Source organism: Platalea leucorodia, assembly GCF_965183815.1.
Source record: "Platalea leucorodia genome assembly, chromosome: 7".
NCBI lineage: Eukaryota > Metazoa > Chordata > Aves > Pelecaniformes > Threskiornithidae > Platalea > Platalea leucorodia.
Window position 1 is genome coordinate 55,919,639 of NC_138829.1, and position 26,908 is coordinate 55,946,546.

Sequence of the window (26,908 nt, forward strand, 5' to 3'; positions counted from 1 at the left end):
TGTGTTTTGGAACATGAAGTGCTATCTGTTGGCAATGGAAATGATCCTGTGCAGAAAATGCAAGTTCCCTGTATTTGATAGCAATCTGATCTTAGTGTGAGGTTTTGATTCCACATAAATTGCTCTCCTGTGTAAGCTAGGGATGTGATTGGATCTTTAATGTTGTGATTCTGACTCTGAGAGGTGTGATCTCTAATGAAGGATGTGCACACTAGGGTATGCTTTCCATTTCACCTCACAAAAAATAAACAATGACTCTTCACTGGTTTTCAATTTCCTCTGACATTCTTGCTAATTATTAAATACATTTGTTACACGGAAAAGTTTCTCCTCACGGCCAGTCTTTTCTATGTGCCTGATTCTGTACTGCCTCTCAATTTATGACATCATAAGATACATTCCCATGGTAACAGGCTAATATCATAAACAGACAATTGCAGCTTTTCTAGAAGATGCTGAAATAGATCTGGGAGGGAGAGATCCTCTTTGTTAAAATAAATTGCTAAGATAATAGCAACTGGAACGCACAATGTAATGACCAAACCACGCTTCACTCGGGATATGGAAGTGCTTTATGACATTGCTTACAAATAGCTCCCAAGAGGCAGATGCTTTTACGCCTATTTTATAGGTTAGGGAGGGAGAGAGAACTAATGATTTTCTCTAATATACTGGCAGTTAAATGCCAGAGGTAAAAATAGAACCTAATAACTCTGACTTGGTCCAGCACTTCATACTGCAGATGATGCTTCCTCACTACCGTTGTTCACATATTTCTGAAGTTCTCTTTAAATTATTGAAAAACACGTGTTTAATACAAGTGGCTATTTAGCCATTAAGAGGACTTTGTTCTAATCAAATTCTTCCTGTCCTGACTTAAGTCCTTGTGGCCTCCCAGGTTTTGGTGATAAGTGTGTGGCAGAGGTACAGGGTGGGTGGGATTCAGAAGTTCTGAATCACAGGTCTATGAATGACTACGAGCAACTGACAAAATCTTTGTGCTCGGTTACCCGTTTGCGTAATGCTCCCTCTAACTCCTAAGTTTGTTGTTGTACTTCAGGTTCCTCAGAGCCCATCTTTTAAAATATAAATGAAGAGCACTAGTATGGTGGGAAGCTGATTTAAGATAAAATTACCAGGGACTGATGTTTGCAAGTACTTCTGTTGCTGCCTTTGTAGGAAAGTATGTAGTGATGCACTCAAATAATGTAAGGTTTTGCTGAGAACCTTCTTGCTGCTCAGCTCAGTAATCTGATAGGGGCTTAGGTCCTAAATCCAATGTATATTGGCCATCACGAGCTGAAGGGAATCTCAGGAAATGCTTTCAGATTCCCCAGGCATTAAGCAGATTTCTTGTTCTGTAGAAATTACCTGCTCAGAACAAGTAAAGTTGTGTCTCCTTAAAACAGTGATATATCCCTGTTTATTTTCTATATTCCTTTTAGAAAGCAACAGCAATCATTGGAGGGCACAGCACTTTCTGAGGAGTAATGACTTTCTTGGTCCTTCAGCTGTTCCTTAGATCATTAGCTGGTCACTAATCCACAAGAAGTGTCCTGTTCTTTGATTGTTGCCACAAAAGTTATATTAACTAATGGTTCTAAACTTACCTGTCGTCTTCCTTGGAAAAAAACAGAGTCCTCTCTGTATCTAAACTGTCCAGCTCTCTAAACGGCTCTGGCTCATTCTTTGACTGTTTTTCCTCGCTATAAGAAATAAACTCATTAGTTGAAAGGTGATGGTTAGCAATTTTTCACTAATAAATTGTCATTCATACAGAACTGCTAGCATGTACTTATCTTGGACTTGGTCCACTGAGAAGCTATCAAATAATGAGTAATCCTTACCTCTGCAAATTCTGTTTATTTGTAAGGAGAAGGCTGAAGTCACCCACAAGATTTAGAGAAGTGATAATTGGCATGCTTCACAAAAATGGAGCAGGATGCTTAGTTTCCTCAAATTACTTAGGATTTGAGCAGAAATAAACCCCCCAGTCAGTCCTAGAAGACAATACCCCAATGCTCCATTCCTGGTTACTCTTAGTAGCAATTAAGAGAGGAAATGCCAGAAGCAGTAGGGAACATGGCGTCAATTCTTGCATTTCCAGGGAAAGGAGGCAAAAAATGTCCTCAACAGAACAAATTTGGAAAGGCTTACTTTGATTAGGAATCATTATTTAAACCTTTCCATGAAAACTTTGCCGAAATTTCACATTAAGTTACTTGAATTTGTGAATCTGGCAGCCACTATGACAAGAAGGTCATCTTTAGTGATACTGGCAGAAGGAAAGTCTTAAGTCAGCAGTGCCAAACAAGTTTTCCTCTTGCTTTTTAAGTATTTTAACAGTTAAGAAACATAGATTTCATAATAGCATGTTATTCCATAATGCCAATTCTGATGATTTGTATATGATTCTCACAGTATTAGGAGATTTTCTTAAAGTTTCAGTTCCTAACTTCTTATGACTGCCTGAGCATCTTGGCTGCTTTTTTTTCCTTCTCTGTTTTTTTGGTTTGGTTTGGTTTGGGTTTTGGTTTTGTTTTTTTAAGAAAACCTAAGATTCTAGCCATCTTCACTGGACAAAAAGCTGAAAACTAAGAACTCCAAAGCTATGCCTGCAGGAGACTAATAAAGAGATCTCATACAACATTGAATTTGAAAACCTTAATTGATTTCATGTCAGTCCTGTGTTTTTAAGTTTGACTTATGGTTATCAAGGCTTGTGGCTGATAATACTGCTTTGTGATGGCTGTTTGCCTTGATAAGATACAAGGCTTGTGGCTGATAATACTGCTTTATGATGGCTGTTTTTCTAGATAAGATACTGAAGTTTGAATCAGGAATCTCCAAATCTAGAAACAGATGGTGCTATACCTGGAGATATTCTACACATTACTGTGTAGAATCTGGAGCTGACAGAATTCCAACAGGCTTTTCTATGGACTGTGCAAAATAGAAGTGATCTATGTGAAACTGTGGCATTGATCTTTTAAGTATTGGAATAGGCACTAGCACAGGACACACAAATCAGTCCCATAGAAAACTGATTTGGTTAATAGTGGTGCAGTCCTTCTGTTGACACTCTTAGGTGAGAAATTTTGAATCTGGATATTTTTATGGTTTATTTTTCATCCCTTACTTATCTCTTGCACCCAAACAGTTGTTTGTACCTGAATGCTATTAAATTCGTGTAGATTAGGAAAGGGCAGCAGAAGCCACAGATTAACTTCAGGATCTGTGTGCTTGTAGACATGTTTCCCCACCATATTTTTGTCAGGAAGGCCTGGAAGTCAAGAAAACAACAGATGTCTTTAACATCACAAAAACATACATGCAGATGAAGTGCATCTATGTTCTGTGGCTCCTGAGCCAGTGAATGCTCTGGAAACCTAAAGAGCAGGCACACCTTCAGAGCAAACAGGTGCTCTGTGCATCCTTCTGCAGATGTTGAGTATGCAAAAAGTTATGAAGAGGACAGTGGACAGAACAGCAAGTTGAATTAAGCAACACCTGTAGTACTAAGAAAGTGCAACTCAGGCACTGGGAGCTAAAAGCACCATCACTCTTAATTTAGCCTTGTGTATGTGGAGAGAACTCAGGTTGTGAGGGCAAAGCTGAATAGTAATTTGATTTAACTTGTATCAGTGAGCTCTTCGTTGAATCTCAACAAGGAGTTACCTCACATCTTGGAGCAGCTTCATTATGCCTCAGGCAGATTTAAAGTGCTTTCCTGAAGCTTCTCTGAGCAAGGAAGCTTCTGTGAGCAAGGAAGGAAGAAATAGCACAGGATGGAATAAGGGCTAAACCTTCTCCTCAGTGCACTGGTCTGCAGGCCAACTGGATGAAAGGGAGAGGAAAGGGGAAGTTGTGTTGCTTTGTCAAGGATGCAGTATAACGTCCTCTTCATATGGTGCTAGGGAGACGGATGAGTCCTCTCTCCAAAGAATGTCTCTTAGGGGAATACATTTCATGGAGTTGTTCAGTTGCTGTGCTATCCTCTTCTGTGTCCAACATCATGCTTAAAGGCCCTGGGGGTAGAGGGGGTGAGGGAAGGGTCTGTAAAACTTACCTGGACACCATCATGTGCAAAGAAAGACTTTGCGTCTGCTTCTGTAGCCAGCTGAAGGCAGGTGGTTTTGCTCCAGTACTGATTTTTCCTCACCAAAAGAGCAAATGCTCTCTCCTCGCTATTGTGGTAGCATTCACTAAACAGTTCTGCCAAATGAAGGAAACAGACAAACAGATCTTGTAATTTAAAAGAAAAAATAAAAAAATGAATGTAAGGCGAGAGAGTGATGTGCGTAGGGCACAGCACAGTGGCAGCAAAGCCTGAGCACTGCCAGATGTTCCTTGCTGCACCAGAGACTTCTGCAAAGCTGAAGTAGTTGAAAAGAGCCTAAGAGAGCTACGAGGAGGTCGGAGGGAGAGAGGAACGATGCTGGACACAAGAATAACTTGCTATGGCTTTATGCATATGTATACATGTGTTGGGGCAGAGGAAATAGATTTGCCTCGGTGAAAAAAAATCACTAATTTTAAAATTCCCACTATTTGCAGAAAGGTGTGGGGTAAATCTCTCAGTACCTCCCTCTCACCTCTTTCTATCTGCATGCTCCCTTCTGAGCCTGGGGCCTCTAACAGGTTTGGTTTTTTGGTTTTTTTTCTATTGTTGTTTGATCTGAGGAGGAAATTTTCTTTCTCAGTTCTTCTACAGACAGCATAAGAAACTTCTTGGAAACATGTCAGTATTTGTTATAGTCCCTCATCTGTAGCTGCCTCATGTGGAGCTTTAGGCAATGTCAAGCAAAACTGTTATCTCTTGGGTGATCCTCTTACACTTTGAAGGATGAGTTGCCACACTGCCCCCACTCTCCTGAATAGACTAAGCAAAAGGAGCAGCCCAGCTTTGGCTCGTAGCCAACAAATCCTTGGTTTTAAGACATAGCTTTTTGACATAAAATAATATTAGACTTGGTAGAGTGTTGTGGCATAGTTTTGTTTCCAGAGAAGCTGGTCCTGGAGCTGAGAAACTAGGATAACCAGTCCAAAAAGTCAAGGTTTTCTCATTAGACAAGATCTGACTTCTTGTGTCTGTTTCATTCTGCTCATTCACCTGATTATCTCGGTACCTTTCCCAGGCCAGCCTACACCCTGTTGTTACACTGTGAGGGCTGGGGAAAGGATCAAGTTCACTTAAAATAAGCTGATATACAGACTTCTTTTGCAGTTGATGTGGTATTTATCATTCTTAAAGAATGTTTGCTCTACTTAATATTGACAATGTTATCCGGGCCAGAAATTAAAATTGAGGATCTGATCTAATGCTTACCAAAACCAAGTAGCAGACTTCTGTGTATTGGATTAGGCCCTGTAATTCCATGACTAAATTACTCGAGCCCTGTGATTATATGAGAACCTGACTTTTATTTATTGTAAATAATAATGGCCCTGTGAGAAGAGGGGAAAAAGTGATCTGCGTATAAATAATGTAGCAAAGTCTGCATGAGCCTTCAGCTGCTTGATGTACTGGCTCTAAGGGGAGAGAAAGAGCCTCTGCATTTCCACGTGTGGTGTACTTCAAAGCCCTCTGTTTTACAGCAGTTCTACCTTCGGGTATGGATTAGATTGAAGTCAGATCAGCAGAGAAGCTTGTGTGCAGACATCTGTTTTTAAACCAGGCAAAGGGGAGAGGGCTTGGCATTCTGGCATTGCAGATGCCTGAATGTTTACTGCTGTAGGGAGGGGTGGCTTGTCGGCTGTGAAACCAGTCTGAGCCTCACTGCAGTTTTGCAGTGCAGTTAGCCCTCTTCTGGGTGAGGTAATCTCAAATTATTTTTAGCAGCGAAGACAAACCTTAAAACTTGTTGCTCTAGTGGCCCTTACAGTGCAAGCTTGATATTGCAGGAAAACCAGGCTGCTGTGAGCCTGGAAGTGTTTTGGTTATTCTGTTTTGCCCATTGCTGTAACGCACCTTGTACTAAGATCAGGCACTTAAAACACCAACGTGAAGCAGGAGAGTAATTTCTTCCATGCATCCCAGGGGCCAGTCTTGGAATACTGATTTTTCCAAAATGATTGGTTTTTAAGTCCTTCTTCTGTGGTATTTGAATGTTTGGGACTGCCTGTGCTGCAAGGCTGTTAAATTATTTATGACAGTTGGCCTTTTACAACTGAAACATTTTTTTTTCACTTGCTTGCCTTTCAATGGCAGTTACTTCTTAAATTTTTGATGCTGTTAAAAGAGTGCCATTACTTACCAACAGCGAGCTGCTCATACTTGGCCTCTTTCATTATACGTGCTACTTCGGTCCCAGTCTCCAGGCGGGACATCTCTTTAAGGATCTTGCAGGCTGCCAGAGCTGAAGCTACACCCTCCTGACCCTGTAGAATTGAAAGGGGCGCTGCTGTTACGATACACTGGAGGGTGTTTCTGAACTGGGGAGACTTCACTAAGGAAACGTCTAACAAAAAAAAAAAAAATTAATGCGTGTCTCCCCTTCGAACAATCTTCCCTCAAATACAGACTTGAAAGTCCAAAATGTCGATTGAAATGACAGTTTTGGTGATATTTGAGAACTGAAAACCACATATTGGTGGTTCTTGTGCCTTATAAGGCTGGAGACTTCTGGGTTTGATTGACCTTAGAGGGGCCTGATTTGGAGTAGCAGTCAAAGACTGAAAGGAGAATACATTATATAAATAGAGCGAAACAGTCTCAGAGTACCAAGATACCTCGAACATGGCTGTGCTGAGACCCTGCATAAGGACCTGTGGGAAAGGAGGGAGCAGAGCTGGCAGAGGCACAACAGTGGCACACAGCAGAGAAACATGCCTTCCGGTAACAGGGCTCCACAAACACAAGGCCCTGCAAGGTGCAGATGTGTCTGCGTGCACACACGCTCACTGGCTGAAGAGCTGTGCTGCAGTTCGTCCCTCCCCGTGACTCCCCCTGTGCCAGATGCGGCCATCTGGAAGCTCAGGGATGGGGCCTGATAGCTGTGTCTGGCTCTGTGAGGGGAGGGAAGCTATGGCATTGCACTCCAGATGCATGGGACAGGGCTTCGGTTGTGGAGGATTGTAAAACAGAGCCAATTATGCCAGCTTGAAGCTCAGCCTTTGAGAGTGTGATGCTGTTGTTCCCTACGCATACAGCACGTAAGCTAAAGATGCTCGATGGCACTGTCTTTCCTCTCTGTCGCGCTAGAACCAAACAATTGACCTATTGTAGAAGGAACAAAACCTGAGACTGAGTGTGGTGAGTCATCAGCAGCAAGGAAGAGGAGGGCCAACTCTGCAGCTGAAGTTAATCAGCAGCATTTCAGGCTGTGCTGATTTACACCTGCTGCTGCTCTGCCCACCCTCTCTGTCAGGCACTGTGGCCCCTGTTGGCATAAGCCACATGGAGATGAAAGGCCCTATAAATACCACATCTCATAGTTTAGAAACAATCCTATCTGTCATCTGAGCTGCAAGGCTAAGCAAAAAACATCTCATGGACTTGAAATATGCCAATATTTCACCTGAAGCAGCTACAGCTCAAAGCTTACCATAGCCCAGAAATAGTTTGCCATCTTGTGCCGGTTTTGAAGTACTGCCCATACAAACAGATCCCTCCAAGGATTTTCGCTTTTCTGGTTCATATCCAAGGGCCCAGGTAATCGCTTTGTATTCATTTTATCCTGAAATATGGTTTGTAGAAATTAAAACCTGCTTTGCATTCCATGCAAATGACATGATCTAAGCTGCTCTTGGCCTTGCCAGCTCCTTCATATTCTTTTGATTTTTCTTTTTCTTTTCTGTAGGATGGAGAGGTAATTAGTTCATTCTGTACTGAATCAAAGGACCCTTGTGTCCCCAATATAACTCAATATGTGTGAGAACATTCTGGATGAAACCGTGACTCCATTGAAGTCGATGGTAAAGCTCTCATTGACTTTATTATGGCCAGGGTTTCACTGCTGGTGTGTAATATCATACAAGAGAAACCTGTGATTAACTAATCTGAGCTCGCCTTCAGTTATATTGGATTCTGCTCAACTGCCACAGAGGACATGGTTTCAGAGAAAAGGGAACAAAAGGCATTTTATTTCAACAGAAATAAATCTCGCCAAGGCCCTGTACAGGACAAGAATAGAGTACATCAATACCTTCTTTTCAGTCTTTCCTTTGAGAAACCTCTCCCTTATGCAGGGAGTATTTTAAGTAGAACACTGCTTATTCCTTTAGCATTTGAAAAAACTCTCCAGAGGAAGTATGGCAACTTAAGTTAAGTTCTGAGTTTTCAGTGTATTTAAAAACTGCCTTTATATCTATTGTGTTAATTAGAAGCAGCCAGAGTGGATTTTTTTTTAACAGAACAAGTTTTTGTAAGGATATATTTTTTTAATCACTTAAACTATAGGATTCTGTTCAAATTTATTTTAATGGCATTTTTTGGGGGTGTTGGTGGGTTTTGGGTTTTGATTTTTTTTTTTTCTTCAGTCTGTAGTGAGCTATTTAATCAACTGAATTGCACTGAAAACCTTGCAGGAGACAAAGGTAGCCCAAAAGTCTCATCAGTCTTTGTAACCACTAGTTCCTAACTTGAAATAAGACACACAATTTAGCAGCAGTGACACTGGTATCCCAGTACAGTGACGCTCTTTCTGTTGCCAATGATAATAGCAACAGCCACTGGCAGCAGCCATGGGAAGAAGCTTTTAAAGGAAAAAAGCTAGTAGGCAGTGTGATCTGGTATCTGAATTGGGCCTTATTTACAGCACTTGGCTTTAGCTCACTTACTGCCAAATCCCACAAAGATAAGTCAGATTTCAGGGCCAAATTTTTATTTCTGTAAAATTTGTAAGTCTGGAGTCTGCTTAATGACTTCAAAGGTATTGCCCCAAATTGTCTGTCCTTGTGAATGATGAAATTCTGACTAGATTCAAACTTAGCTTTTCATACTACTAATTAATTTAGCTAGGCTTTATCAAAGCAAAAGTGATTAAAGCTCTTGAGTGAGCATTTTTTTTTTTATTTATTTTTTAGTTTAAATGATTTTAAGATGAAACTAGAACCTGGCAAGTATCAAACGGTTTAATTGTTTAGTGTGGCTAAAACTCTGATCTTAATTAAATTTCTCTTTACCTCTCTGTTTTGAAATCATGCGTCCAAACTTATTTCTAATGCTTTTGCAAGTACTTTGATACTAATGAATTTCAATTTTAAATACACTGTCAAAATGCAAAAATGATGATATATGAATTGCACAGTTGTGGACAGTGCACTATAGACATTCCACAGTGGTACCCATCACATGTTATCCTTGTCATGTGTTGGCCAGGGTGCTTGCCAGGGCCACTTCACACAATCATTCTTGTTTCTTGCTGTGTGTTATGTCACTCAATAACAAGACTATAATGATCTAAAGGCAAATATCATGTACTGCACGTTAATGAATATCTAATCTGCTGCTACACACTATTAATCTGGGAATGGTTTTACATACAAAGATTACCATTTTCAGACCTGGGATTGAAAATGGCCATGACCTACTTGTCATTCTCCTAGAAAATATTGTCTTTCAAGTAATTCTGCTTGAAGTTCTGTATGAGAAATGCAGACTGCTATTTTTATGTCTAATTACTACTTAGTAAACGTAAATCTATTTTTTCATATTCCCCATATATCTTTCATTGTGTGCAACGTGCTAGAATGAGGAATGGTCTGTGGAAGTTGCACTAGAAGACTGTGAGATACAAGGGCCTCTGCAGATCCTGAAACAGAGGCCGTATCTTAGCACTAGTTCAAGGTACAGTAAAACCTTGCATAAAACCCCGTGTGCAGAGAGGGAGAAAGAGGAATCACAACCTGTCTATCTTAGAAATTCCTTTCTTTTCCTTTTTAATTTTGAAATTAGAAAGATGAAACCATGTTAGCTGTAATAATAATGAGCTGAAAAAAAGAATGAGAAACTGAAGTGACTGTTTCTCTCATCTTCCCTTTCCTGCCCCATCCCCAAAGGCTAGACGTAGTTACAATTTTTCGAATTCTAAATTGGAGGGGAGCAGTACTATGATGGAAAGTTGTAACTCACGGATTTCTTCTTGCCTCCATGTCTGAGGTCTTGATAGAAACCTTTGCATGCATCATGGAGAAAATCCTTGAGAACTCTAGAGACCTCGTTGAGAGTGAAGACTGGGCAGACCTCCTTCTGCTCCTTATGCTGTTGACCAGTGAGCCCTGCCAAGGTCAGCTTGCTTTCTTCATGTTTCTTCAGTAGAAGTTCATAGAGGAGACATTTCTGAGAAATGGAACAGTAGAGTCTCTGCAGACGGCTATATGTCAGGAATTCGGATATGTTAGCCCCATTGTCAATAAATAATTTTACAAATTCTGGTTTGTCATTGACCAGAGCGTCCATCATCACTTCCTCCAGGTCACAGGACTAGATTGAGAAAGGGAAAAAAAAAAAAAAAAATAGTTTTTGGGGGTAATCATGGACAGATGAGGAAGGAGGTAAGATTTAACATGAGGACATGCACATTTTGTCTTCCACCAGGTCAACAGTGGGTACAATGAGAAAGAGAGCTAGAACTCTCTTAATTTCTCTGGGACAAAATGTCTATATAAGCATTAATGTTAAAACATCAACACAAATAGCATGCTGTAGGAGTTGTGGTGATGTTAGGTACCCCCCGCACTGAGTATTTATACAGCAGTTGGAAACAGTGACACTCTTCATACCATCTTCTAACAGTAATATCTGCATGCTTCTTTTGCTTTGTAAGCTCAGGTTTGTTTGCTTTAAAGGTCTGTACAGAAGGAGGGGGAAGATTCTTGCCCCCAAAGAGCTCAAGAAAGAGACCATGACCACTGAATTATTCCTCTATCTTTAGCTATTATCATATAGGGTACCAGAAAGACAAACAGTCTAAGGAAGCATACTACCACTGCCCAATCTCTTAGTGGAGAATGCAGGTAGCGTTAAAAATGGAAGCCTTCTGTCAGGATGTTTCAGTGTCCTGTACTCATTGGATTATACACCGATTGTCCTCTACGGCAATAACACCTGGTACCTTCCACTCCACGTCACCATTGAATATTTCACTTTTAGCTATGTCCACTCTATTCCAGGCCACTGCCAGTTTCAGTTCATCCAGATATTCCTGAGCCTCTTGAGTGTGACTTTTACAGGCTGGCAAAAATAGGAAATGCAAATAAACTCAGTATTTATACTTGTTATGTTCCATTAATATAGTATTGGTAATTTGATTAGCAATAGAAACTCTCCATCAGCTATCACAGATCTGTGCCTTGCTTAACCAGGAACGCTTCACAGCATTTTTTTTCCTAACTTAAGAAATATCAATATTAAAATATATATATTTTTGCTAGCTGAATTCTCTATTAAAACATTAAGTTTAAATGTCTGTAGGATTTTAAGAGGGACCCTGGCCCACAGAAAGCGGGGGACAGGACTGGCTATTGTTTTTGTCTTGTTTTAATTAGCGCATTAGGAATAGAATGTCTTTTTTTCCCCCATGCTAAATTTAGGCTAACACAAACTGAAATGGGTGGCAGAGCAAGTAATGTCTTCTTTCAGAAGATACGGTGAAGGTTTCTTATAGGAGAAATGGATTGTTTCTGGAAATAAGGCAGTTCAAGTCTACTTGCATTTTTTTAATTGGTTTTTGTTGTTATTTTTTTAATGGCTTGTAATTAGAATAACTGCTCCCGTATATTTCAGTTCTTCTATAACCTTTGCTAGTAAGAGAATTAAGTAGTGAAATAAAGGAGTGATTGAAATATTACCGTGCAATAGCATGAGATTAAAAAGCAAACACTAGTTTAAAGCAAGATTACAAGAGCTACGGTAACTGCCACAGTTAATTTGTCAATAAGCAAACAGAAGAACTCTGCATCAGAAATGAAATCTGATCCAACAGCCAACTGAACTTTCTGTGGACAAGAACGAAATACATTTATGGCATAGAAGTCAAATAAGACAAGTATTACACTGTGCTGTGTTTGTTGTTCTTACCTTTTACTAAAGCTTTTAAAATGACTGTGTCTAGTTCTTCTGAACTATCTTGCTCAAAGTTGTGCAGAGTTAGAAGATGTTCATGTGAAATAATGTTCTGAATCTATTGGGAGTTGAAACAAAAATCATTTTACGCATTGTCCTACTACTATATATTAATGCCCAAGAGCCCAGTGGAGATGACCCATACAGTATTTCCCCAAAACGTATGTTCTAACTGTAAAGCTGAGGTTTGGCAAGAAGACAAACATTATTAGTTTCCCATATATAAATGAGTCCTAAGGCAAGGAGTTACTGCCTTTTCCAAAATCACCTAGCAGGATAGGAGGAAGAGAATTTGGATATCCTGAGAACCAGAGTAGTGCTTTAATTAAAAGATCCTTCCTAAACTCACATTCTTATTTGACTCATAGTCATGCTGTGGCCAGCATACCGCTAGTTTTGTTTTACCTTTTCCTGCTTTGACATTTAAGTTTTGCTCTCGGAGTTGTTTATTTAAAAGCATAGTCTCTAAATCTTCTTTGAGTAAAAGTAATCAAATATTGATATAAACAGTACTCTTTCCTTCTGCTTCTCCATTTATTGAGTTTTCTTTCTCACAGTGCAGCTGCACTGAGACTTCGTGAGCATTTGGCAATATTGCTTCTAGATGCCCTTCCATCTCCTTGTGTTAGTGATCTGGGAAAGTTCTCCCTAATGGAATTAATGTGTGGAACTTTTAAAGCTAAGGATTATGGCAGGGACTGCAAAGAGTACGTAGTGGGTCAGGCTGAGTGGACTTGGTTTATCTCAGAGGCATACAGTGCTCTTCAATCTTAACATAAAGACAATCTCAAAGTGTTTTTTCATTTCTGAAGTAGTTATGCGTAGTGGTTTAAGTCCAGCAAGTGTGCCTCAAGACAAAGAGTAAGGAAAATCTGTGAATCTGTTTTGTCTTTCTTTTTTAAGAACACACATAACTGACAATAGATAGGATAATTTCTAAACACCCTTCATTTCTTTTAATTTATTCATGCTTATCCACAATTAGGTTTCCATTTAACAGCTGTAGATCATGAATTAGGTCTCTTCTGTCACAGCTGCACAAGCTCCACAGCTGTGGAGTATAAATAATGCTTCGTGTCCTCTAGAAGGACTGTGGGGTTCCTGGGTGCTGGCTGTTACTTGAGGAAATAACAGAGGAAGCACAGAGCCCTAAGTGTTCAGCTGAATCACTAGGATAGAGTAGTTGGTATGATCAACTGAGCACTTCATTTTAATGTTAGAGAGGTATTCTATGACACTACTGTCAGAGCACTGGAGTACCCAAAACTTCTGGGCAGCTTCTTGTAAACCTGTACTGAATGGACTACCAAAGCTAGAAATTGTAGGAGAGAGCTTGTGAACATGGTGCATGTAATTATCAAACATATGAGCTCACTGTTGCTGTCCATTGGAGAATGTCCTTCCACAAGAAGCTTTCTGCAGGGAATTTCTCCTTAAATTGCTTTTCAACAGCTTCTGGCACGATAAGCTGCGGGTCATTCATGAATGCAGCTAAGATGTCAGCTGTACCTCCAGACCCTGCTAAGATAAGCCAGGGAGCAGAATTTTCCAAACCGCTGCAAATTCTCTGTAGTTTAAAAAGTAAAATTTTAGAATTCATATATGGAAAAAAATGTTATTCAAAAGAAGGACTTCTTGCAAACTAGGAATAAATGTGTACCTAAACCAGATTCACTATGGAGTCAGTCCAGACTCCTCTAAACTATTGGGATTTTTCTGATTCTGTAGCAGGTCATCCATGTATAGGCCCCTGACTATACTTCTTTTCATGACACATCTGCCAAGTAGCTAAGCAACCTGATTTGGACAAACAATGCATAAAACTTCTTTGTCCCTGACTTTTTTTTTTTTTCCCCCTGCAGTTTGTGTTTCAGCATAGTCAAGTGCAAGAGGAGCACTATACAGAAATTCTCAGCAGACTCTTCTGGCTGCTAAACCTGGTGATACGTTCTGAAAATCAGGAATTTGCCTGTGGGAATACAACATTGGGCCACAGGAAAAAAACTACTGAAGCATAGCAACTACAAGAGTTAAAGGCTGATAATTCTATTACTTGTGCAATTAGAATGAGTCAGGCAGGTTGTTGAGAGAGGAAAGCAGAGGCCATGGCATCATAATTGCAACAATGACTATTTGCTGCCAATCTATTTCTTACTCTGGAGTTATACAAGAAGCTAATGAGACTCTAAGAATCTAACTATTGATTCGCTTGTTGTGTAGGGTTTTTTTTTTTAGTTTAGTGGTTTTTTGTTTTTTTTTAAACAGCTGTTGTAGTCCTTGGTGTGTATTATCCAATTTGTATTTAAGAAACTGATATTCTAAAAAATCACAATCAGTTATCCATTCCCAGGACATGTAAATTTAGGGCAGCTCCAGCCAGTCACCTTTGGTCTCCCAGTCACTTTGTTCTCTAAAACTTTGAAAAGAAGATTTATAGGTTGTGATAGGTGATTTTTCAACACCCTAGATACAGAAAACACTGCCATATTTAGCTTCTAGAAGGAAAGCTCAAGAGTTGACATAATCCTAGTTTAAACAGTGAGATTTCTAATACCAGTGTGTGTGTTAGTCCAGCTGACAAAGATATGACAGGATACAGGGACTGGAAGCTGAAACTAGAAAACGTCACCAGAAATGAGTCATTATTCTGAAAGACGTTACCAGCTTGTGTGGCAGAGTCTCATCACTTGGAAATTTTAAATTATGGTTAAATGTCTCTCTAAAGGTACTGTAGACTGTTCCTTTTCATCTGAGACTATTGGAAAAAAAAAATGCCATGTGGACATACAGGACGCTACAAAGTAGCAAAATAAAATACCAGTAAAAGTAAAACAGAAATCAAAGAATATCTCCTATTTAACAGGTTCTTTAAGTTGTAGAACTACTCAGGAAAAAAATAAAAATTGATCCTTTGCTGAAGAAAGTGTGGGATCGTTAGCAGACAACTCTTCAGTCTTCTATCCTACAAGGTATTTTTGCTCGGTGGAACTAGGACACTATAGTTTTAAATGGCTTATCTAGCAAACCTGGTCTTTTACTGCCTCTGAGCTCTGTGACAGAGACAGCTGTCTCACTGTTGCTGGACAGCACTGAATGATAGATCTTTTTTTGTATGTGATCTCGAGTAATAGCACAGTATTTCTGTTTCGCTAGATTTGGAGCTGGCTTCTGTGGGTTTGTTTTGGTTTTGGATTCCTTCTTCGCACTATATGAGTTGGCAATGGAAGCTTTAATGATCAGCTGATCCCTATTCAAAAGGAAATATTTTTCCCAAACAAATACTGGCAAGTTTAATATTAACAGAATTCAGTTCTTAATGGTGTATAGATATGAATTTTGAATGTATATAAAGTGCCAATACATGTGTTTGTCAACAAGCCAAATTTTCCATTAGCTAACCATTTCCATTCCATAACTTAGCACCAGTTAATTTGTTTTTCTAAAGTTGGAAACAGCTTCTTACCTCAAGTGTGCCTGGTCCTCCATTTACCAGTAAGCAAAGCACAGGGATCTCAATGCTACCCGTTCCTGTGAAACAGATGGTTTAATTTTTAAAAAGTTAACAAAGCTTTCACAAAACTATTGTGTTTTTGCTGACCCCTTGAAAATACTTCTCCTGTTATGTGCTGGTTTGGTACCTACCAGAACATGAGCCTGCAGAAGGCAGGCAGTTGCAGAAGCAAGCGGCAAAGGAAGAGAATAACACTGTGACCTAGCAGATAGGGTCCTAGTCTAAGATTCAGGATGAAGGCACCTTTGCCTCGGACATCTTGTGTGATCCCTGGCAAGCAGTCCAGTCTGTTCTCACCTCAGTACACCTCAGCTGCAAAATATGGATATTGGCACTTCTGTATGTCATAGCACTGTTGACTTTTTAAGTTATTTATTTACTGCAAGGTGATCAGATAGTGGAGTAAAGGAGCTGCATTAGGGTGCAAGACAAGATTGTCAGGTTTCCAGAGAGGCAGCTACTGTTATTTATATTAAGATACAGTTAGAAGTGAAAAGCTGTCAGTTTGTCCCAGGTGTTATGCATGTGCCTGGCATGTGCTGGAAGGTGTAGTGGAATCCAGGAGAAAAGCCTGATAAAAGGGGGATTTAAGAATATGAAGAGGCTGACTATGTAGACCAGCTAGGGTGAGATGAGTCAGATATGAGTTGATAGGAACCATATACTCTTTACTATTTTGCTTAAACAGCTTAAAATTTTATTCAGCACAGTCTAATGTGGTGATTGTTTATAACATAATCTTATACATTTAAAAGAAATGAAATATTTAACATGTCACGGCAGCAGGGGAAGAAACGATGTAGGCATCCCTGTCCTTAGCCTTCCTCCCACAGGGGCCCACTTATTTCTAGGTGGTTTATACTGTAAATCCTGAACTCCGTAATCCAAAGGTGACTATAGATTGGCCTTAATGAGCTCAGTCAAAACAGTAGCATCATGAGATGAATGCCTCTTTCAGTTGGAAGACAAAAGGCATTTGGTTCAAACAAGTTTTTGATGTTTCCCTTCGTAGGTCTCCCAGAGCAGTGCACCTATTGCCACTTACTACTTGTTGGATCTGTTGTGGGATGACTACAGGCATAAGGTAGAACTGAGCTGTAGCCAGGACATGATTGGCAAGTAACTTCATTTGTTTTAGTGAATGGCATAGCTTTGCCATACTCTCTATAAGGTGATGTTCTAGTGACTTGGAGAGTGACCTCTGTGACTACAGGTTCCTCAAGATATGTTTATGGCTTCAAATATTCTTCATTTACCATAGATTTAGATAAAATTTAGCCGGAGGTAGGCATGGGGTGAGGATTCTGACTTTATGCTGGGAAGGTGGGAAGTCCTTAATTGCAAAGAATATTCAGCATATCAAAAATTTCCTCTGAATGACTTCTAGGTATTTTTTAAAATAGTGAAATTCTGCATGACCTTATTAAAGTGTTTTACTTCAGTAAAGTCACATAGCTTTGCTCAGCTTGAATATAAATGAGCTTAAATGAACAACATTGGTTTTGTTTATAGAAGATATCACTGAATTTAGTATGTTCCAGTGAAATATTTGTCAAATGAATCAGCATTTTTTGACAGAAAATTGTTCCACTGAGATTTGTTCAAACAGATTTGGTTCGCAAGCAGAAAGAGGCTACTTTCTGATTCTCAGCACTGCAACCTCAGCCTGCCATTACGGTCCACTTGTGGGCTTTCCTATCTGAGTCACCAGATAAGCATTCTTCAGGTGCGCTCATGCTCGCAGGTGCATCTGTGCAGCCATGCTACAGGCTCTGTAAGTGAATAGTCCATTGATGCCTGCAAGTGCGAATAAGTGAGCTCTCCCTTCTGTTTCAGCTGTGCTAGCACTGCAGGTATTACAGAAACAAAGGAAAGGTAAAAATAATTGTATTAGCTCCACAACTGAATTGTTTCCACAAAAAGCAGTAGGAGGCCTGCCCCATACTCAGTTCTTGTTATAAACAAAAGGTCACATAGATTTAGATGACCATTAGATGCTACGTTGTTTACCCAGGATAAGATTTGATCCTGAAATAAATATGGCTTAAAATATTCCAGATGGCTTTGGAACAAGTCTTTTCTTCCAGTGTGGGAGCAATTCAAGACCTTGTGTGTGAGAGGGGATAAAAGTTCACAACAATGAACATCCATCTTTTAGAGCCACTGGCTAAAGCACTTAAAGCTGGATTTATTTTCCATTTCTTGGGTTTTAAGGCAATTTGAGCTATGCTTTGAAGATCAGCTTTGAGCTATGTTTAAGGAGATGCAATAAAAGTCAGGATTTTTGGTTCAAAGAGCAGCTTTCTCAGCTTCAGAAGTCACCTTAGTTCTGCCTCTTACATAATGACAAATGTGTTTACTTTATCTTGCCTATGTAGATGATTGTCCAATTTGAGAATTGGACTTGCCTTTGATAAGGCCAGAGGCCCACAAGTATCACTGTAATATCAGTATTATTCAAGTTAGCATGCCTCTATAGAGTCTACTTACCACCATATCCAGTACGCTGTTCTGAAATATGCTTTTCCAAGGTGAGACGTAGCTTAGTGGTTCCATCTGGCTCATCTGGTGTTATGTGATCCACCAAAATAAAATGGGAATGGTTGTGGTCCAGGGAATACAGTGGGCCTTGGATATTATCATCTGATTGGTAGTGTACAAGACTTTCATTCTAGAGAGAGGAGGAGAGATGTTAGCGTTCTCTACAAAACACAGTCCATGTTTTTACATGCTTTGTCTCCATTTTTGTGTTGTCTGCACCATGACATAGCACACCACCTTTGAGACACTTGAATAGATTCTTTGAAAAGGGTAGACAAGGAGAATGTGTTCCTTCTGAAAGGTGCCAGATTTAACAGGACTGAAAGCTGAAACCCCTAAAGTTTCCCTCTTGGGCTCTGCAAAATATAGTGACATTAGTCATCATCTCTGGAATGTAGGCACTCATTCAGAGGTTTTGGAAATGTTTGTTGGACAAATGGAAAGGGGCCATGAGACCTGATAATTGTGGATGGAGCTGTAATGTCTCGGAGGGCTACAGTCTCAGCTGGTATAAACAGGGGCAAAACTATTCATTTCAGTAGTGTTTCCTCCATGTTTAGCCCAGTAGATAAGTTAGCCTGATATATGTCCATATCAATTTAAATGCAGCTTTATTTAATTGACAGGGTTATATGAGATCTAATCATTATTCTAAGTTTGGAAATTGCATTCTAAAAGAGTGAGTGACAGTCAGAATTAGAAAGTGCAATCTTACTATCTTTTATTTTGGGTGAGGTGTTATATCTTGAAATTGTTTATTAATGAATTCTTGCATAAAATCACTGTCTCTGTAAAACAGAACCCCTGTTATAGTCTTTTGTTCTAAGGACTGCACTACCTATGGTCTTCCATACTCATTTTCAAGCTCCCCTTACTTCCTTAATAAATCTTTCTTTCCCACTGTTGCACATCCACTTTGATATCTCATTCCTATCTGCAAGCCAGGCTGTAAATGCCTGGTTATTCTTCTTTTTCATCTTCATAATCACTGTCCTGTTGCAAGTAAGCCAGATTAAAGGAATTGTTTGGAATCTGCATTTCCTTCTATCATGCCTCTTTTCCAACTCCTGTAGCCTTTGAGTTGATGAACAAAACTCAGACGGCCAGCTTGGCTATTGTGCCTGTGTATTTCATTTTCCTCCCACTAATTTTGTGGACACAGACAGGTGTTAAAGCCTTTCTCGACATAGCAGTGTAACTGCACAAGTAACCTAGTTGTCATTAAGGTATGGCATAGAGATTTATGTTCTGTTTTTTCAGAGCCAGATCTTACGCAGAGCCTTTCTTAATCTCAGCTTTTGGCAGTGTCTGTGAGGAAGAGCAGGTGCCCAGTTGAATCCTGGGGGAAGTCCAACCGAGGGGTTACCAGGTTCTTCGCCACAGCCAAGGCTAAGGCTGATGTTGGAGAGGCAGTGAACATATATCACCAGGAGCTCACAGCAGCACTACTAATGCATAAAAACATTAAGTAACCCAGAGGACAAGCTCCTTCCTGCTGCAGGTAGATGAGTTGAGCACGCTGCATAGTGTGCCCCTAAGTGGCTTTCTGAAGTGAAGCTGCATACAGTCAAACTGGAGAAGAGAAATCCCCTTCAAAGCAAGGTGAAAAAGGCTGTAATCAGGTGTGTTCCTATGGCTTCTTTCCCTGTCAGCAGCTCTGGGAAGAACAGGAGCATCAGAGGCTGTTGCAGGAAAAAAACCAGTAAATTTGCATGTCCTTTACAAACAGCAAGTGCCACAAGATTCTTTTACCTCCTTCTCCCTGTCTCTTATTTGTTGGGGAAATCTTCTTGATACAATTAATTTGCCTTTAAGTTTTGTTTTGACAGAGGGCGTGCCTGTATCCTGCTGCCATGCAGGATAAGCCTGCTCACCAAAGATCTGGCTGTTGATTAGGACTCGGAGGCACAACAACAAATTGAGAAAGGCCCTCAGGGATTTTCCTATTTATTCTCCGAAAACGTGGAAGTGATCTCTCAATGATGTTTGAAGCATACCATTAACACAGAAGAGATGGGAGAGATCCACTGATTTCAGGGCTTGTTTTTCTCCTTGCTAGGGTGGATTGTTAGCTCTATTTTATACAACAAGCTGCTTGTATTAAGTGCCAAGCATAAAGAGAACTGGGTTTAGATCAACATCCCTGTCTATAGTTCCTTTGTCTTAAGTTACTGACTAAAATCCAGAATGTCTTTGGGTGGAAGCAGTGCCAGAAGTCATAGGGTCAGGAACGCTCTACACGAAATATTCCTTGACAAAGAATTCGGGCTTTAGTTAAGGGGGAGAAAATCTAATGCAATAAAGACCAGTGTACTGGTTTTGTAGCTGCTGGTTGGGAAAGATCCAGATGCATTTTGATCACTTAGCCTGGGAGGGAGGTGAAATAGTTTGCATTTGCCAGAGCAACTTTCCTGAACAAAATTCACAAATGCAATGAAACGAATTCTCTCCTCTGAGGTCCTTTTGGACCGGTTCAGCCACACAAATAGGTTAAAGTCTTCCAGCTAGAGTTCCACCTGGTAGAGCACACAGGTAGCTGTCCTCACCAAAAAAGATGGAAAAAGGGGAAGCCCAATGACAATAAATTGCTGATATGGTCTGGCAGTCTCCCAGCTCCTAGCTGGTACTTGCTAGCCTATCTGAGAGAAGAACTAGGTGTGAGTTCAAAGGGTTGTGCTTGTCATTTGTTTCTTAGCTTCTGCAGGGAAGTAAAATAGCACAGAATGGTCATTCATTGTCATTACACACCTACTTTATTGTTATAATATTCTGCTTAGGACAGACTGTATACCCAGTGACAAGAAGGTCATGCCATAATTTTTTTTTCCTCCACCTCCAGGTCAATTCAGCATCAACTTGTCTTGATATTTTCAGCAACTGTTTTGTTGGGTGAGGGTTTTTTATTTGCCACCCCCCCCCCCCCCTTGGTTGCTTTGAACTGAATTGTGAATTCCCTAGAGCTCCCAATAACTAGACAAAATTCTGCATGGCTAGCATTTTTGGCCTGGTGTGTTGAGCAAGTTTTTGCATATTAGACACCAATTCAATGACTACTTAAGAAAACTTGGTCTTGAAATATTTATGGCTTGTATTCCATACTAGAAAATATACTTTTTATGGTATTTATGAAATAGCTTGGAGTAAGTGCATCTGCAGTAAGTGGACAAGGGAAAAATATTAAAGGTACCTTATGATGCATGATTTTTTCCTGACATTCATCTTTATTCTGGTCTCTGAGCTAATGTCTAATGCTGTCACCTGCTGGATATTTGCAGAATTGCTGCCAAGTATACCGAGTGCGCAGAGCACAGAATCATTAAGGTCTAAAAATTCTTCCTGGCCTTTATTTCCATTTTCCCCCAAAACACATTTTAACCCCACTTTTGTTTTTAAGTTAGATCAACGTTGTTCTGCCTACTACTTCCAAATTTTGTAAAGGTGCGGCTTACTTCTGAACAATCCTGTCTCATGAGTAGAATAAGCAAAAAATACCTTTGTGTTGTCCAGAATTTCTCTGTGTTGAACTTTTCTGAGTGAAGTTATTCCTATGGCAATCACTCTCACTTTGGCTGAAGTACTAGCCAGTGCATGATCTCGGACTGCTTGCACTAAGTGTCTTGTTATTCCTACACGTAAAGCACTGGTAAAAATCCAGGCACCTGAAATTATTTTTTAAAAAGTTAGACAATTTCTTTATAATTGAACATGTTTGTGTGTCAAGTAACATTACTTGCAATACTAGATTTAAGGGTTTTTTTAGATAGATAAACTGTAGACAGGTCTTGATGGACTGTAACTTTTAGAATTAAAATACATACGAAGTATTTAAGACTTTAATAAGGAAAAGAAGAAGAAATTCTATGCCCAAGCAAACGTGCTTCACATATCACGTGATGCGACATTGTCATCTTTACTCTGATGCCAGTACGCCCATCAAGAATGCTGTGTCCAGTCTAGAGTCACTGTCTAAATATGAGCAGAAACATCACTATACCAAGCAGGTCCGATTATTGCACGAGGAAGAGCAAAGGGATGCGGTGGAGGAAGTTGTTGGCTTGAACTGAGGAATAAATAGTCCTATGCAATCACCTGGTAGCAGAAGATCTTGGGCATAATCTGCCTAATCTGGTGTTCTCTTTCTCTTGTTCTTGTGTATGTTGGAGAGTGAATTCTTCAGGAGAGTAGGATTTACAGCAGTACTGTTATGGTGACAAAGAATTTGGAGAACCCTAGGTAAACAGCTAACCAATCTTTTTCAAATATGTAACTTAAAGGAATTGGAGATCTTGATGCAGTCCAGTCTTAAGTATAGAAGGCAGCTGGAGACAGAGAATATCTGTGTGGTACAAAAGTACCAAAAAGAGCTTCGGTACTGGGCTGTTTCATTACAAAAAGAAAAACTTTTACAGTCTTGTCTGGACCAGTGAAGCTAAACCAAGAGCTTGCTGTGAAATGCTTACAGATATTTTCACTTTGTTTTTCAGGTATTTTCATAAAGCTATGGGGGGAAAAAAAAGGCATCTTAAAGGAAAGCCACTTCCATGCATGTTCCCAGACATTGATTTGTTTGGGTTTGTTTGTAAATGCTTTTCACTACTCTTGTCATTCATGTGAAAAGCCAGGGAGAAAGTGAGCTGACTTACTTTGTGTTATACATTACCAAGGTCTTTTTGCTTAAACTTGAGTCTAATCATAGGCTGTTTTACTAACAAAGTCTGTTCAACTCTTAGATTTGACGAAAACAATATTCAAAAAATAAAAACTATTGTAACATGATTTTAACTGGTACCTAAAAAGTGAGAATGCAGAAAACAAGAATTCTTATTTTTTACCTAAATTCACTCTTGTTGAAGTCAAATTACTATGCTCTCTCAAGATTTATTTTGCTATGGCACCAAAGAGGGACAATGTGTTTGGTCCCATCTCATGCTATCTTTCTAGTGTTATCTCTGAGGGAATAGTGTCAGGTAATTTTACACTTCAGGAATGGCTGCCTAGAGTAATTTGTTTTGAAATAACTTATTTTTGCTATTTCTAATACAATAACTTTCATTTTCAAAGCTATTTAAATATAGGTTGTAGGTTGCACTCAGGAAAGCCTTGAATTTCCCAATATAATCATGTGAGCAGGCCCATTGACTTTAAAAGATCACTGGATGCTAGGTGTGAGAATTCAGTAGGAATATAAATTCTTTCTTTAAAGCCTAATGCACCAACCTGTGCTTTGAGCTGCCTTTATAAGTCCTTTTTTTAAGGTGTCCCGGAGCCAAGGCTTCATCTGGAAATGTTCTTCTTCCCCTACTAAAGAGACAACCAAATTGGGAGCAGGTATCTTCCATTTGTTGAGCATAACTTCGAATATAATTCCAGGATGAATGGTACTCGGGACCTTAATAAACTTCAACAAACAAAAAAAATCCCACTAAATAACAATGGGACAGTAGGATACAGTAGAGATATTGTTCATGGTGAATGCAGAGGGAAATCTATCATCAACTTGGTTATTTAAGAAAAACCTATTTGAGCAAGACCTGACAGAGAACTAAATACTGGGATGAATTTAGCAGGCATCTATATAATTGTCATCTCACTAACTGGGTCAGTTCCATGGGCTACTTCTGTGTTGTAGACTGACATATCGCTCTCTCTTTTAATGCTGCTATTCCTCTTGAACTGCGTTCAGTTCCATGGCAGTCTAGCAAAGCCAATAAATTTCTTAGGCGTTTCTTGTTTCTACACTAGCTGAAATACTTGCCTGATTTCATGCCTGTTTTTCAAGGATGTGTGACATGAGTCTATTGCTTCTTCCTGTTCTGTATGTATTTTGGCTTTGTGCTTAAGTCTTTATGATGAAACAAAATCTTAAGGCAGATTTCTGATCCTAGGAATTCCTTCTGCTCTAGCACTAATGTATGCCAGAGACTAGTGAGGAGGTGGGTCTGCCCATGTAACTCCTTCTCTGCATATTAGTAGAACAGAGAGAGAGAACTTTAAGGAGAGTCTTGAAACGGCTCAAAAGTATGTTCAAAATGTTGAAATCTATAGTGATTAATTTTTGGCAGAAAGAGGTTAAAACAGGGAAATGATGCAAAATGAAGGAAGCTGGGCACATGGTTGACTTTTTCCTTTAAAGGAAAGAGTGATCAACTGTACTTGTAGCATGTCAGTGCAAGTCAATTGATTTCTGTATATTAATAGGCCTTATTTTAAATCACATTCATGTTCAGGGAGGTATAGTCCCTACTTTGAGGACAACGTGGTGCCTCACGCTGTGCCACATTGACCCTCACTATTACAGTCTGTACATTTAATGCTAAGAAGTAACCGCTGAACAACAGCAATAGTGTTGAAGGGTTAAAACTCCTCAGTGCTGTACCCTTCCATGTTTCTTCCCAGAAGCTGTGAAGTCTATTTCTCCTATGCAGTATGGTAGTTCTCTTTTGAAAGCTTCCTCTTTGTCACTGCTGCCGAGCTGGATTTCCATTTCCTCCATTGAATTTGTAAGGTGATCACCAGTAGACCAAGGTGTTCACTGAGATGACAGAAAACTGAAAAATGAGAAGCTGTTTAAACTGGAGAGGCCACAAAATCCACTAATTGACATCTAGCTGAGTTTTTAGTCAAATATTTTACTCTTTTTACTATTAAGCTTATAAGGTTCAGCTAAAATTGGAGGTGTTTGTACCAAATGTTGGATATTATATACAGGAGGAGGCAGATTCCACACCAAAGCTATGTAACTTAAGTTATGAAAAGGCATGAAGGAGTAAGGTTCTCTCAACTGTCATTCAGCAGACAGAAAGCTGAGTACCAAGGTGCAAGATCCTGTGATCTGTCCAAAGTCATGTGGGGTGTTTCAGAGCCCAAAGGTGACCCTAATTCTACAAGGGAGAAAGAGGAGCCTCAGCCACAAACTACTGCAAGCAAGAGTAGAGCTGTGTCAGTGAGTGTCTGAGTCACAGTTTCTTGATGTCGTTATGCATCATGCTACTATGACTTACATTATCCAACATGAACACTAAATAACTAAGTGATGACATTGTATTCATCTGAAGATAGTTTAGGAGAGGTTTACTCTCTGTTTGCTGTACGAATGGGCTATTTATTCAAAAGCCAAAGTATTTAAGACCAGGCTGTACTCGACAAGAACATACAGTTCAAAAAAGGCAGGTGGTTTTCTCTATACGTGGCTACAAGAATGATGGTGAGTAATCTGTCCTAGAGCAAAGGTCATATAACAAGCGTTGTTCTTCTGCATTATGTGAGCCACTGAAAAGGTCTGCTTGCTTTTCCTACGTTCCAGTTTGACTGAACTGATATAATTATGATTTGAAAAATACATATTTTAACTTGTATGCCTTATTTTGTTTCTTTTCAAAACAAAAGCAAAGAAAGAGCTCTCTCCCCTCTGCCTTCATCTGCATATTCAAGTGCATATCCAGTCCTTTAAAAAAATCTTTGTGATAGTAAGCCAGCAATGGTAATCAACGCTGCATTAGTCCAAGAGATTTGCTGTGGACTTAAAAGTGGGTCAAACTAGCAAGTCTCCTGTGGGTCTATTAGGATGCTCCAGTAGAGGGAGCAAGCCCTCCAGCCGTTCCCTTGGGCTGGGAAGTCTCTTGGGAGCCTATATCCTGGCTGCATCACCACTGCTGCCTCTGTATTTTCTTCTCTTCTTTTATGTTTTCTGTGAAAACGTTGTTTAGAGTTGCCTTTTTCTTTGATCTGCCTCTGAAAAGTGGTTATGGACCCTCTCATGATTTGTTTCTCCTACAGCTATTCCACACCTCTCTATCCACCCCCCAAACTTCTGTCAGGGACCACTGCTTTAAAGATGCTGTTCTCATTCTTCTCCCTGCCTGCATGCTAGTCACTTCCGGAGAGAATGACATGTTTATTCTGAACACTAAGATATCAGACTAGTCTGGTTAAGAGTCTTACCTGAAAGAACTTCTTTTGGATTATCAATAAAGGTAGTCACAGCAAAGCCCACCTTTTTGTTTGAGTCCACTTTTCCACTGGAGATGCAGCTTTATCTCCTAGGAGCATAGAAGACAGTATTCTGGGAAAAAATAGTTAATACAGAGTCATAATGATACATTTTGACTGTTCTAAAGTACAGAAATCACTTCCTGGAACTTGCTGACAGAACAAAGGGTTTGATTAGAAAAAGTATTCAGGACTGAATTTCCAGGGTACATTTAGTCACCATTCATCACTGTCCTAGATAGTACACATTTATTTATATCTCCACACAAGCAATGAACATGGAATAGATAGCAATTTACAAAGTAATCTGACAGTTAATTTGGCCTCACAGATAGGCCCCAAGTGGTTAATTGTAAGTCTAGTTCTAGATCCTAGCTTGCAAAATTTGATCATGTGGTTATCCATGACTTCTCTTTTGGAACAAAGACACTGAGCTGCTGAGATTTACAAGGAATATTCTTGCATTTGGATATTTTTTTTTTTTCTCCCAAAAAATAACATGTTATCTGATTTTCAGTTTAGGAATTCTGGTTCTCAGTGGTAGTGAACAACAGTGAAGGAGACAAAAATAGATAAGATGCAGAAACAGAAGCTTTGTTCACAAGCTTTAATGAGCCTGGAAAGTGAGGAAGGCAGCTGGTTACTGGCACTGCACAGGGCACTACTTTTTTCCTTTTTTTTTTTTTATCAAGCAGTTTCTGAACCATGACATTAGAGACCGAGAGCTTATTTTGGAGAAGTATTACCTCATCTCTCCATCCTGTTCTTATACCACTTCTTCAGCATCCCTGCAGGCCGCT

At 39.7% G+C, this 26,908-nt stretch overlaps 1 protein-coding gene across 1 annotated transcript in view; it reads right to left on the minus strand.

Annotated features, from left to right (window-relative positions):
- Positions 1–24,612, minus strand: part of TRPM5 (transient receptor potential cation channel subfamily M member 5) — a gene marked incomplete at both ends in the record, with an annotated part of 39,812 nt that extends 15,200 nt beyond the window's left edge. Inside the window, 14 exons of the mRNA XM_082317272.1 lie at positions 1,611–1,706; positions 3,171–3,283; positions 4,070–4,215; positions 6,258–6,381; positions 7,548–7,679; positions 10,076–10,426; positions 11,058–11,176; positions 12,023–12,125; positions 13,443–13,634; positions 15,531–15,595; positions 18,069–18,249; positions 21,612–21,778; positions 23,337–23,517; positions 24,496–24,612. Of these exons, the coding sequence (XP_082173398.1) occupies positions 1,611–1,706; positions 3,171–3,283; positions 4,070–4,215; positions 6,258–6,381; positions 7,548–7,679; positions 10,076–10,426; positions 11,058–11,176; positions 12,023–12,125; positions 13,443–13,634; positions 15,531–15,595; positions 18,069–18,249; positions 21,612–21,778; positions 23,337–23,517; positions 24,496–24,612 (2,087 nt within the window). The remainder of the gene's footprint in view (positions 1–1,610; positions 1,707–3,170; positions 3,284–4,069; positions 4,216–6,257; positions 6,382–7,547; positions 7,680–10,075; positions 10,427–11,057; positions 11,177–12,022; positions 12,126–13,442; positions 13,635–15,530; positions 15,596–18,068; positions 18,250–21,611; positions 21,779–23,336; positions 23,518–24,495) is intronic.
- Positions 24,613–26,908: the final 2,296 nt, after the last annotated feature.